Here is an 11,416-nt window from a genome sequence, read left to right on the forward strand (position 1 = left end):
ATATCTTTGATTCTTCGATGTTACAAAAAAAAGTGAAGCGCGCCAGTTTGTCGCAAGGGACTTTGATGTAGACGAAGGCCTGAAGTCCTTAACCACAGTCGAGGCTGCTGTCAGTTTACTCAAGAGAACCCAGGAGATGCTCGCTGGCTCAAACCTAAGGCTCAGTGGCAGCTGGTGAAAACTATTCTAGGTGGGGCTGTGAAATATTCAGTCAATTCGGTAACCATAATAATACAATTGAACACAAACTGCATGATACGAGTTCTCAGTGAAATAGTTTATGTAGCTAATTAATGCACACAGCTAGGCAAATGTCCACATTTGTGGACGATAAATATCATTACACTCAGTTCAGAAATATTGAAAACCACCGACATCTGGGCACTAGAGCCATTCTGCCTGGTATTATTAGGAAACACAACACAACTATTACTGTAAAACGAAATATTAAGGATTTATAAATGAATTTAACACAATCAATTATATATTGAAAACCACCGACATCTGGGCACTAGAGCCATTCTGCCTGGTATTATTAGGAAACACAACACAACTATTACTGTAAAACGAAATATTAAGGATTTATAAATGAATTTAACACAATCAATTATCTTTGATAGAACGTGCCTGTTATCCACTTATTTGTTGTCTCTCCTCACCTCAATCCGGTGACCTTCATCTAAGTAGTTGCCTAGCATGGCTTGCTTGATTGTATTCTCAATGTGTGCCTTTGTGCACTTGTTTTGTTTTCTCAGATAAATGTTTAATGTCCTCAACCCCTGTAACGGTCCATGCTGTATCTGTTCCGAATGTTATAAAAAGCAAGCACCGTCACATATAAGGTTTTTTTTCATCTAACAAAGCATTATTTTACACATATTTGTGTGTGTTTCAATCAGTGGTTAAAACCCTTCATTATGCTGCAATAGTACTCATTGTAACTTAATTTAAATTCATTTGCCAGCCTTATCAGTTGAGAAATAGAATGTCATGCCGCTGAACTTTCGATGCGTTTTTTTCTGTACGGACCTCCTGTCAAGCCAGATCACGCATACTCAGTTGATGTCAGACAAATAAAAACCACTGCATTGTGACTAGAAGCGTTGTATTTATTTGTCAAGATCAGATGATTGGATGTCGGTTTTGCACATATTAAATCATCAAAATTCATAACTGTCCCACTTTACCTGATGTCCCACATTACCTGAACTCTAATAATAACCCTAATAATAGTAATACATTTATTTGTATAGTCTAGCGCTTTCCAAAGTTCTCAAAGTCGCTGTGCATGGTTAAAATAAACATAAAACAAGGACATCATATAAAATCACAACATTAATTACACATTAAAAGCAGATCTAAAAAGGTGCGTTTTGACTAATGATTTAAAAGTTGATATGTTGGTGCAGTCTCTGATGGGTTTGGGGAGTGAGTTCCAGAGGGAGGGAGCGGCAATGTCACCCCAGGTTCGGTGCTTGGCCCTAAGTGGGGTGGACAGGAGGTTGGCATCAGAGGAACGGAGAGCTGAATAATAGCTGTCCCCGCTACCTATTGATTGGAACGATAAGAAAACTGCGTTGGGATGCTAGCTTTTTACAATGATAATGATACATTAAAACGTTTTGTAATCTTTCAAATCTCTGGCTGTCTGATTCTTCTCTCATTTCACAATCTGTTCTTGATTTCAGATCTATTCTTGTTCTCAAAAAGTACAAATTGTGTGGTTATGCACACAGGCCGTTTGTTTTGAAGACATTGGTCCATTAGGATTTGGGTAACTTATCATAACAGTTTAGTTTTTTGCACAATTTAAATCAATACATTATATGTGAAAACATGTTCATAACATTTCAAATAGCATAAAAACACAAATAAACATTACAAATTTAGTAGCTTTACAAAAACGCTTGGAAGGCCATTATTTCTTCCCTATCAATACATTTATTTCCTATCAATACATTTCTTTACAATCCTAAAGCAATTAATTTCTATATTTTGAAGACTTACAATATATAGGTAATCTCAGATCCAGCCTTTCTTGTCCCGGAGCTTTGACTATTTTGGGATTGCCAGCCTCTGCAGATCGGCTGTGACGTCATCCATTGGTTGCCGTGGTAATGTCCCGCCCCGAGCTGCACCTCTGGTTGTCGTGGAGTCCTGGGAGAGGAGCACAGTGTCCAGGAGGGCCTTGTATAGAGGCCCAGCGATGGGGCCTCCAGCCAGGATAAACTCCGGGCTCTCCCCTCTTCTCAGTTCAACCACTAGGGGGTGCACAAGAGTGCCCTTGTACAGCCTGGTAAACAACAAAGACAATGTTAGTGCTAACACTAGTTTAAGTTCAAGCCTTTTATTGTCAGATGCACAGAACCATACAAGGTCAGACTGGACACTGAAATTCTTGGGACAAGACAACGCAAAGCCACCTGGCATAACATAACATATAAGTACCCGAGCATTACATCTATGATAACAGATTACATCTATGATAAAATATAATATAATAAACCTCCTAAATATACAAAATAATATACAATATACAAGAAAGTATACTTAACCTCTAATACACATAACAACCTATACTAACCTTATAAACCTATACTAACCTAGAGACAAGAGGGGTACAATTAGTGCAATATTGCTGATAGTGCAACCAGTAGCTGAAGGAAAAAATGTAACTGTACAAACAGAGGGCCTTTGTTGAAGAAAAAATCCACTTTTCTACTGTCATAAACTCAACAATAACTGTTTAGTTTGGTTATATATTTTCGCAAGTTGTTATGCTACAGGATATGGTGGCTGTATATGAAAAGTTCTTATCAAATACATCTGTTCAAAGCAGCAAAAAAATAAAATATTTGACTATAATGAGAAGAAACTTTGTTAATGATTTGCTTAATAACATGATAAAAGTCCAATTTGAGTGCAAAGCTCCCATCAGTTATAGTTAGGGTTCCAGCTTACCTTGCACATTCTGACTCCAGTAGGGGAGAGCATAGCAGCTGGTTCAAATTGAGACTGTCTTTAAAGCAGGCCTGCCATTGGCTGTAGGCATGAGCCACATCCAGGTCCAGCTTCCATGGACATCTCTGGACTATTCCTTCAAACTTCTGCAGCACCAGACTCTCACTCTCCGAGATCCCTGATATGACATACACAGGAAGGAGTTATCACCCACAGTTGAGCAATCAGGGCTAACAAAGCTCAAACATGGCTCTGCTGGTTTTAGCTGCCTAAGCAAAAAGCGTTTAGTCTGCATCCCCTGATAAAACTAATTACAACATTCCAGTGTGTGTGTGTGTTTCAGTGTCCCCACCTGTCTTCTTCTTCTGTATGCAGAGTTCTCCATAGACCATACCCAGGAGCAGGGCCTGCAGGAGAGGCAGGTCAGGGGGAGGGGCTGCGTGTGTCATCCAATAGCAGGTGACGCTTACAGGCAGATGCAGGTGAGGCGGGATGCCAGTCAGCGACTGAGTCACTCCCAGGGTCTCTAGCATCACCGTCAGACGATCTGGGAGGTGGGCCTGCAGGACGGAAAGGAGCGCTAGACTGAATCCTTCTGCTCAAAAAAAACTAACAAGTTTGGAGTCTATTTCAAATTGACTCAGTCAATTAAGCTCAAGTTTGTCTTAATCATCAATTTATTAAAGTCTTTTCAATCTTTTAGACAAGTACTGAAATGTTGCATCATATATATATTTGTTTACCTTATTCAGAGTGTCCAGCCGCAGATTTTGTACAGGCCCACTGAGGATAGGCTTGACCATGTGACTAGTCAGTTTCAGGCCAACTCTGTCATACTCCTCAACCATACACTGTCCCGTCTCCATCGACGCAGGGGATTTCAGTAGCAGCCCGTACAATATCTGCCGTATGGACCTTGAGGTGAGTTGTCCGCTGGGTAAGCTAGTGTCCTCTACCTGGGAATTCTGCATCACTCTTCTAAAGAGCATAACGTCAATGATGTCCGAGCTGAGCTTCCCCTGTGTCAGGGATAGGAGGGCCCAGTCTGGCAATACCTTCACAGGCTCTGGAATATTGGATGGTGGGGTCCCGTTCCTGAAGAACTCCCCCAATGAGCTAGGAGATAGTTTGTACTCTTCCATGCTCAACATGAAGGCTTGTTCTGTTTGTTTAGTTTTCACCTTATCACCGTCATCCATTAACTTGAGCACAGCGCTCAAGGCATTATTCTTATTTTTGCCTAACCAGTTGAGCAAGCCGTCGATATGGGCAAATCTCCCTCTCCGCTTCGAGAAGTCAGACCATTTTACGGGCACGCCCCGCCTGGCAAGATTGAAATAATCGTTTCCTGAAATGGAGGCAAAAACTGGTAGTAGAGACCGGTCGATGTTGAACCGAGAGCAGAATCTTTCTTGAGTGAAGTGTTTAGCGGGAATACCCCTCTTCAAGCCCCCTTGCTTCCACTTGAAATGTGGGATGGGTAAAAATCCTGCTGGGATGTCGAATATGTAGAAGTCACTGTCATTGGAGAGCACAGGGCAGTTCCACTCCCTTGCCAGTGAGGCTATTTCTCTGTCTGCTTCAGCGATGCTCTTTGCAAAAGGTACTTGCAACTCGGTGAGGATCTGTGAGAACACACATTTAGCGATGGGTGGCAAGACATTACCTTTGCTTCCCACTGACACGTCGTGAGCTTTGTGAATCTTTTCTTCAGCTCGTTGTTTCAGAGTCTCAAACTTCTTGTCTGTGTAGTCAGACCCACCATCAACAACAACATAGGGTTCAATCCCATTTTCTCTCAGAGCCTTGATAAACCCACAGATGAGATCCTCAAAAGATTCATAGTCTCCCCCGTGACTCTGGTCCAGTTGTTCATCAAAATAAAGTAAGTAGTACAGATTTTTGCCATCGATTATCAGTTTGCTGTTCTTGAAGGAAACATCTTGTAAAATGTGTCCATTGTCATCCACAAAACTGGTCAGTCCTCTGACTCCCATGATGTGCTCTCTGTCTTTCCGAGTTGATATCCTCTTCCAAATTTCATGAGTAGGCTACACTGGAATTTATAGAGCCGGAGTCAAGGTCACTACTTCCTTAAGTTTCGTTTTCTTGGAATCACTCATGATTCTCATCAACCCCTCCCAGTGTTTTGTTTTGGAGAAACACAGACACATTTCTATTTCATGCTGCATTACAACATTAGGCTTAACGTAATGCAATCTACATACCAAACGTTGTAGCCATATTAGGCCTAGAAATATAGCCATGTCAACCTGGAAGAATGTGACGTCTGATATATATATTGACATTATTGGGTTTGGGGTTAGAACTTGTGGTAATGACGTAGATAAACAATAACGCATCATTTATTAATTTATCGTTGTCTGAGACAGAATATCAATTTCATACACAACGGGTGGCATATACCAATATAACAAAATATGACAAAATCCCCAAACGTTTTGAGAGAACACAGCATGTTTCGGCGTAATCAAATATATAACAGCCTATTGGATGTATCTCTCTCTCTAATATAAGTATATATATATATGTAAGTATATATATATATATATATATATATATGTAAGTATATATATATATATATATATATATATACATAGCCCATATATATATATAGCTATATATATTAATATCTACGTGTGTGTGCGTGCGTGTTTTCAGAGGTAACGCATGTCTTTCGTTTCTTCAACTTCAGTACAGAAAACGAAACAGTATTGCTTCAGATCAGCTGAATTCGTTATGCAATAATGCAAGGGCTAAGTTTACCCATGCCCATTTTTCAGATGAAAACGAATACACTTACAGTAGATAATATCAATGTATGTTTATTCAGGTAAAATCTGGTAAAACATAATTTTTTCTATTTCATTGTACAATTATAATAATAATAGGGTGATTTCAGGTAATGTGGGACACTTTTTGGTAGAGGCTCCAGTAGACTTACAAAATAACTGTTAACTCGTCCCAGTGGTGTGTTTGTAAATCGTTTTAGGGCTTAGGAACATTTTCATGTTGGAATGAAATGGGAATACACAATATTATAGAAGCTACACAATTTCAAACATAACATGACCACCTCTCTCACTCAGGCAGCATTTTAATAGGGGTTATGCGCAACATTCTTCCGGGTTCTACAAAACAGATGTAACTACTTCGGCCGGCCGCTTTTGAGGTAAACACAGCGTAGTAAAGGCCACCTACTATAGCCGGTGTTTAAAGGAGCTACCCTTAATTTCAATGTACCCATTTCCCATGTACACAGGATTGCCAAACGGACTTCCAGAGCCCCGAGTACCCTGGGGAGTACCCTTTTTTATTTACTCGCAGACGATTAAAACAGTCAAACAAAGACTGTACCTGTAGAAGTCCAAGTGGACTCAAAGAATGACACTCAAGAAACAACTACCAGTGTGACAGTATTTATTTACAGGTCAATTTTGTCGGTAGCGTAATCTTATACACCTGCTAACTTTAAAGTTTTTTTTGGCCTAGTAGTAGGCCCCAGGCGCCCTTTAGGCATCATTTTTGAGGACGCTGATTGGCTAAATATGTGTTTCTTGTTAGCAACAGTCAGCAATTCACCTATCGCCAGCAGGTTGGTAGGCGTTTTGATGGGCGCTTTTTCTAGCGCCCCAGATGTTGAGCATGAAGTAAATTTATCCCAAAACATAATTTTAGTATATATATACACAACACTTTATTGTGTATTTTTAACACAGTCATGCTTAAAATGATTAGTTATTGTTTAGAAAATATATTACATGAAAAACAAAAATCTAAAACACTTTTCACCAGGGAGGGCGGCGCCCTAGCACCCTCTATTGACCAGCCGCCACTGCTAAGGCTACATAAGAAAGCTTTAAACAGCCAAGAGGTCATGAGGGCATTCCTTTCTGATGATCACGCTAATAAGCTCAAAGACCCCAACCTCGGCACCGACACAATTCCCATGCAGCGTAGCCTCGGCCTTAACTGGGACTTAAAGACAGACACGTTAACCTTCAGGGGCAAAGATGAAGAGAAACCCTTCACTTGTAGAGGTGTTCTGTCTACAGTCAACAGCCTGTATGACCCCTTAGGCTTTGTTGCACCTGTGACCATCCAAGGTAAGGCCTTGCTACGGGAACTCACCACTGAGACATCTGACTGGGACGCTCCACATCCACTCGAAAAGAAACAGATCTGGTCTACATGGAAAGACTCTCAAGGAACTCCAAAATATTCACATCTCAAGAACATATGCTCCAATTTCATCGTCTCGAGCCAAATTCAGAGAACTTGGCTCCTCTCATATGGGTGGGGCCTGGGTAAGGATGATTGGTCTGCTAGACGCACCCTGGACGTGTATATACACGCCTGTATGTTCCTGCGTTTAGGGTCCACAAAACTCAGTCACGAGACTCTCACAACTTTCATGGCCGAAGTAGCAGCCATCATAAATGGAAGACCTCTAACCTCTGTGTTTACCGACTCTGCAGACCCACTGTTACTTACTCCCTCCACTCTACTCACACAGGAAGTAGACACACACACAGAGCTCCTGCTGGGGACTTCGACACAAGGGACCTGCACAAACGCCAGTGGCGTCAAGTACAATGTCTCGCAAACTTTTTCTGGGACTAAAGTAGAAAGCAGTATCTTCCCACTGCTGTAAGTGGACTTCAGACCAGCCAAAAACGCAGCCTGGCAGTGTTGTCCTTATGAGAGACTGTTCGACCAAACGGAATGAATGGCCACTCAGACTTGTGACACAAGTGTTCCCAAGTAAAGACGGAAAAGTCCGCAAAGCAGAAATCAAGGTCTACAAAGGAGATGGAATTAAGTTGTTCCTCAGACCCGTAACTGACCTGGTCCTTCTTGTTGCACCTGAAGACTAAGATAGCAAGTAGTTTTCAAGTTTCTAAGTAGTTGTGGTATTTATTCATACCAGGCGGGAGTGTTATGTTTTCAGGGCTGCCAAGTTTTCAAAGATTTGGTGGGGCCAACCACAATTTTGATGGGTACAAAGCAACTCCCTCCCACCCCCCCACCCCCCGACACAAGGTTTCACGAGCATTCGTGCGCCTCTGTGGCTTTACTCGGTGTATCTGCGCCTCGGCCATTACTGTATGCAACGTTAGCGGAACTACTGGGTTGGCATTGCCTTTTCAGCGTGAGTAATACAAGGTGTGGCGTGAGAGCGTGTGAACAGGTTGAAATGCGTATGTCTCACGGCCAATGCGTGAGAGTTGGCAGCCCTGTTTTGGAGTTTGTTGTTGTTATGTTTTCAATTTGTTGCTGGTGCGTGGTGACGAGTCTGTGGAGATGTTTCTCTCCAGTCACCCACTGGTCAACATTCCAGCGGGTTTTGGACACAGATGTTGAGGTGGAAGGACAAAGAGCTACAGAAGATGTGTCTGGTGACTGCATAAGAGAGACCAGAAAAGACATGTAAAACAGCCTGTCCACACACACACAACCAGTCAGCTTAGTGAGATGTTGGAAGTCATCCTTTCAAGACATACAAACATGATGTAACCATACTCTTGTGCACTATAAGGACTGTTATCAAACAGTCTTTTGAGACTATTAGGACAGCCAGTGTAGGATTGTTACTGTTGCAGTGACGTATAGAAGACAACACAGAAGAGCATGTCTGTCACCTAGTGGTAACACTGCATAACTGCATTTAAATGTGACCTGCGAGAGTCTGAAAATACAAGATGAGGACTGCTGAGTGAGGATGCCATCGTTAATTATTAAAATATCTGGTTGTGAAAATAGACTGATTCTGCCCAGGGACGGACTGAGACGATACCTCAGGCTGGGAATTTGACTCCATCCCAGGCCTCTGAAACTGTACTGAAGATGTTTGGGCTCCCACAAACTCTTGCACACGCACACACACTCCCTCAAAAACTAATCACACCTGTCACAGCACAGAAACATGTATGTGGATGGACACACAAAACAATTAGTCTACATTTTTTTTATTAAAAGAGTTGACAGAGTTGACATTGTGACTGATTCTGCCCAGGGACGGACTGAGACAATAATTCAGGCTGGGAATTTGACTCCTCCCAGGCTTCTGACTGAGACTGTACTGAAGATGTTTAGGCTCCTTCCCAAACTCTTGCACATGCACACACACCCTCAAAAACTCACTACACCAATCAAAGCACACAGGCAAATGTACGTGGATGGACACAAAACAATTTGTCAACATTTTTTTATTAAAAGAGTTGACAGAGTTGACATTGTGACATTCTCCACCAATCCATCTAAAGTAGGAAATACCAAAGGCTTTATAAATTGAGTTTTTGAAAGAAACCCACTTTTTTTTAAGTGGGAAGAAGTAACAGTCGGACTGCTTCCCGTTGATATTGGTCGGTGTGCACATGGCTCCACTGGGGATGGATCGCCACTCTCCTGTAATATCCTTAGTACATCTAGACATGTATTGTAGAAAAGTGTTTATGAGTATTCTGGGGCTTTAAATAACGGTTAACTTTACTCAAGTTTCAAGTGAACTTTGAAGCGTGATGACTACAGGAAAAGGATGCAGCATGGCGATGTTAAAACATTAATATCCAACTGACATCATGAGTTAAAATATAAACTAAATAGAAGTCATTCATGTTTAATTTAATCCTTACTGTACTTTGTTTTACATATTCCTAATATTGAAATTGTCTTGCAATATTAAATTATCATTACCTTGTAGCCTCCAGTTTGCCATTGTCTGTATTGAAGGGTTTTTTCTCATCATATTCATCATAAATACCCCATCTTAGATGTGCCCATTCATGTACAAGGACCCTACCTACAAATACCAGTTAAAGGTTAACTATCTTTCATAATGTTTAATATACAATACAATATGATACAATCACTGAAGGAAATGCTTACAGTACCTCCGGGTCCATATAATTTAATGAGTTTATCATCTTTCAAGAAATCTGGAGTCAGATGGATATAGCGACCCTCAGTTCCACATTGAACATAGTGAAGAGCGTAAGGACGATTCCCATCTGATAAGTTTGGCTCATCTATTATGATATTGGCCTCAAAAAAGTAAAAATCAAGTTAAATATAATACAGAGAGAATAATATAAACCCAAATCACACAGATTTTTCAGTGTAATAAAAACTGATATTTTACCTTTTCATATATTTCAGTATTTGCTCTGGAATACTTTCCTGTCCACTTTGGGGGTACTAATATTGTCACATCCTTGAAGTACAATTTGTTTTTCATAACTTGAAATAAATACGAGGAGGCGTCAGACACCATTTTCTGAAAGAATGAATAGTTATATCAGGGCGAGTGACTTGTACAGTAGAGTGTACAGTATGTCATGCCAAAGTCAAGGGAAGTTAAAGTAGATCCAGAGTAAAATAAATGTATTTTGAAGTGTTTATATTATAGAATATTCATTTCCATCTTACCTTTATTTGTTCAATGAGCAAAGGGTCTTCAGTCACAGAGGGGTTGATAGCTATTAGAATATCTGTGTACCCATAGCCATCAAGTCGGATCCCACAGGTAAATCCTGACAGGTATAACATTACGAGCACAACTACCACTTTGGAGGTCATGGTTCAAGTACTCAGTGGTTTGTGTGGTATCCTGAGTGGTTGTACAAACAAGTGGGGTGTAGGGCAATGCGTCACAACAGGACAGAGCAGGCAATTGGGATTTCAAACGAAGAATACGGTTGATTCACTCACAAAAAATCTTTCAAACATAAGATAAACATAAGAGCACTTCAAAGGCAAAACATAGGCCTCTTAAATGTGCTCCTAACTTCAATCCTACCGTAATTCCAAAATAAAGGTTCTTAAGACGCCGAACTAAGTTTGGACCACGTACGATGCCCCCTGCTTGATGTGTAGGTCCACTCCTTTGTTCTCTCTCCCACACCTGAGCTCCAGCTTTAGTCAGAGGGCTGAGGCATTTGCACCTGTCTGAGTAGTGCATGCAGTACCGGTCCTAGCACATTTGTCGCCCTAGGCAAGATGAAACCAGCACCCCCCCACCCCCTCCTCCCCCCCGGGAGCGCAAATCGGGGTACCGCCCCCCCCCCCCCCAACCACAACACGCACATATGACGTGGCACGGTTGGCGCCCTTTTCTGGTAACGTGGGAGGGTTCATCAACTGATGCACTTTGGAAAATGCCGCCACCCTTTTCATGCCGCGCTAGGTGGCTGCCTATGTCGCCCATAGGAAGGACCGACCCTGAGTGCATGGGTTGTGGTAGCCACTCCATGAGAGGAACATCCACACGCCCCTCTACCACATGTCCTATGATTGATGACATGATTTCTTGTGAAAGCTTTATAAAGATAGGACCACACCGCTCAGAGACACTACCAGGATAATAATTATTTAGGTGTGATAACGTGTGCTATCCTCCTATCTTTTCTGTCTTATTTATTTGATATTTTAATGC

General features: G+C 41.5%; 2 protein-coding genes across 3 annotated transcripts; both read right to left on the bottom strand.

Moving 5' to 3' along the window:
- Positions 1-1,088: 1,088 nt before the first annotated feature.
- Positions 1,089-5,145, bottom strand: LOC124487372 (protein asteroid homolog 1-like). 2 transcript variants are annotated; one of them, XM_047049653.1, is made up of 5 exons: positions 3,705-5,145; positions 3,314-3,521; positions 2,962-3,139; positions 2,008-2,293; positions 1,089-1,481 (listed from the first exon to the last, which is right to left on the bottom strand). In XM_047049653.1, the coding sequence occupies exons 1-4, from the start codon at positions 4,956-4,958 to the stop codon at positions 2,056-2,058; spliced, it is 1,878 nt and encodes a 625-aa protein (XP_046905609.1). In that variant the 5' UTR covers positions 4,959-5,145; the 3' UTR covers positions 1,089-1,481; positions 2,008-2,055. The 2 variants fall into 2 exon arrangements, with proteins under 2 accessions (XP_046905609.1, XP_046905608.1); XM_047049652.1 differs by having other exon boundaries at positions 1,089-1,548; positions 3,705-5,141.
- Positions 5,146-8,211: 3,066 nt separating this feature from the next.
- Positions 8,212-10,964, bottom strand: LOC124487373 (calcium-activated chloride channel regulator 2-like). Its single transcript, XM_047049655.1, has 6 exons — positions 10,781-10,964; positions 10,411-10,591; positions 10,124-10,258; positions 9,876-10,026; positions 9,679-9,784; positions 8,212-9,410 (listed from the first exon to the last, which is right to left on the bottom strand). Exons 2-6 carry the CDS (start codon positions 10,558-10,560, stop codon positions 8,936-8,938), a joined length of 1,017 nt encoding a protein of 338 aa, XP_046905611.1. The 5' UTR covers positions 10,561-10,591; positions 10,781-10,964; the 3' UTR covers positions 8,212-8,935.
- Between the last annotated feature and the right edge of the window lie 452 nt (positions 10,965-11,416).

This window comes from Hypomesus transpacificus, chromosome 26 (assembly GCF_021917145.1).
Source record: "Hypomesus transpacificus isolate Combined female chromosome 26, fHypTra1, whole genome shotgun sequence".
In the NCBI taxonomy this organism is placed as follows: Eukaryota; Metazoa; Chordata; class Actinopteri; order Osmeriformes; family Osmeridae; genus Hypomesus; species Hypomesus transpacificus.

What these genes read in the sequence shown, in the direction of transcription:
- LOC124487372 (XM_047049653.1), bottom strand. Translation starts at nt 4,958, where the DNA reads ATGGGAGTCAGAGGACTGACCAGTTTTGTGGATGACAATGGACACATT. An exon ending in GGCTGGACACTCTGAATAAG is followed by an intron (nt 3,522 to 3,704) that starts GTAAACAAATAT and finishes TCCGTCCTGCAG; the next exon opens with GCCCACCTCCCAGATCGTCT. An exon ending in CTGGAGTCAGAATGTGCAAG is followed by an intron (nt 2,294 to 2,961) that starts GTAAGCTGGAAC and finishes GTTGTTTACCAG; the next exon opens with GCTGTACAAGGGCACTCTTG.
- LOC124487373 (XM_047049655.1), bottom strand. Translation starts at nt 10,560, where the DNA reads ATGACCTCCAAAGTGGTAGTTGTGCTCGTAATGTTATACCTGTCAGGA. An exon ending in ATACTGAAATATATGAAAAG is followed by an intron (nt 10,027 to 10,123) that starts GTAAAATATCAG and finishes TACTTTTTTGAG; the next exon opens with GCCAATATCATAATAGATGA. An exon ending in TAAATTATATGGACCCGGAG is followed by an intron (nt 9,785 to 9,875) that starts GTACTGTAAGCA and finishes TGGTATTTGTAG; the next exon opens with GTAGGGTCCTTGTACATGAA.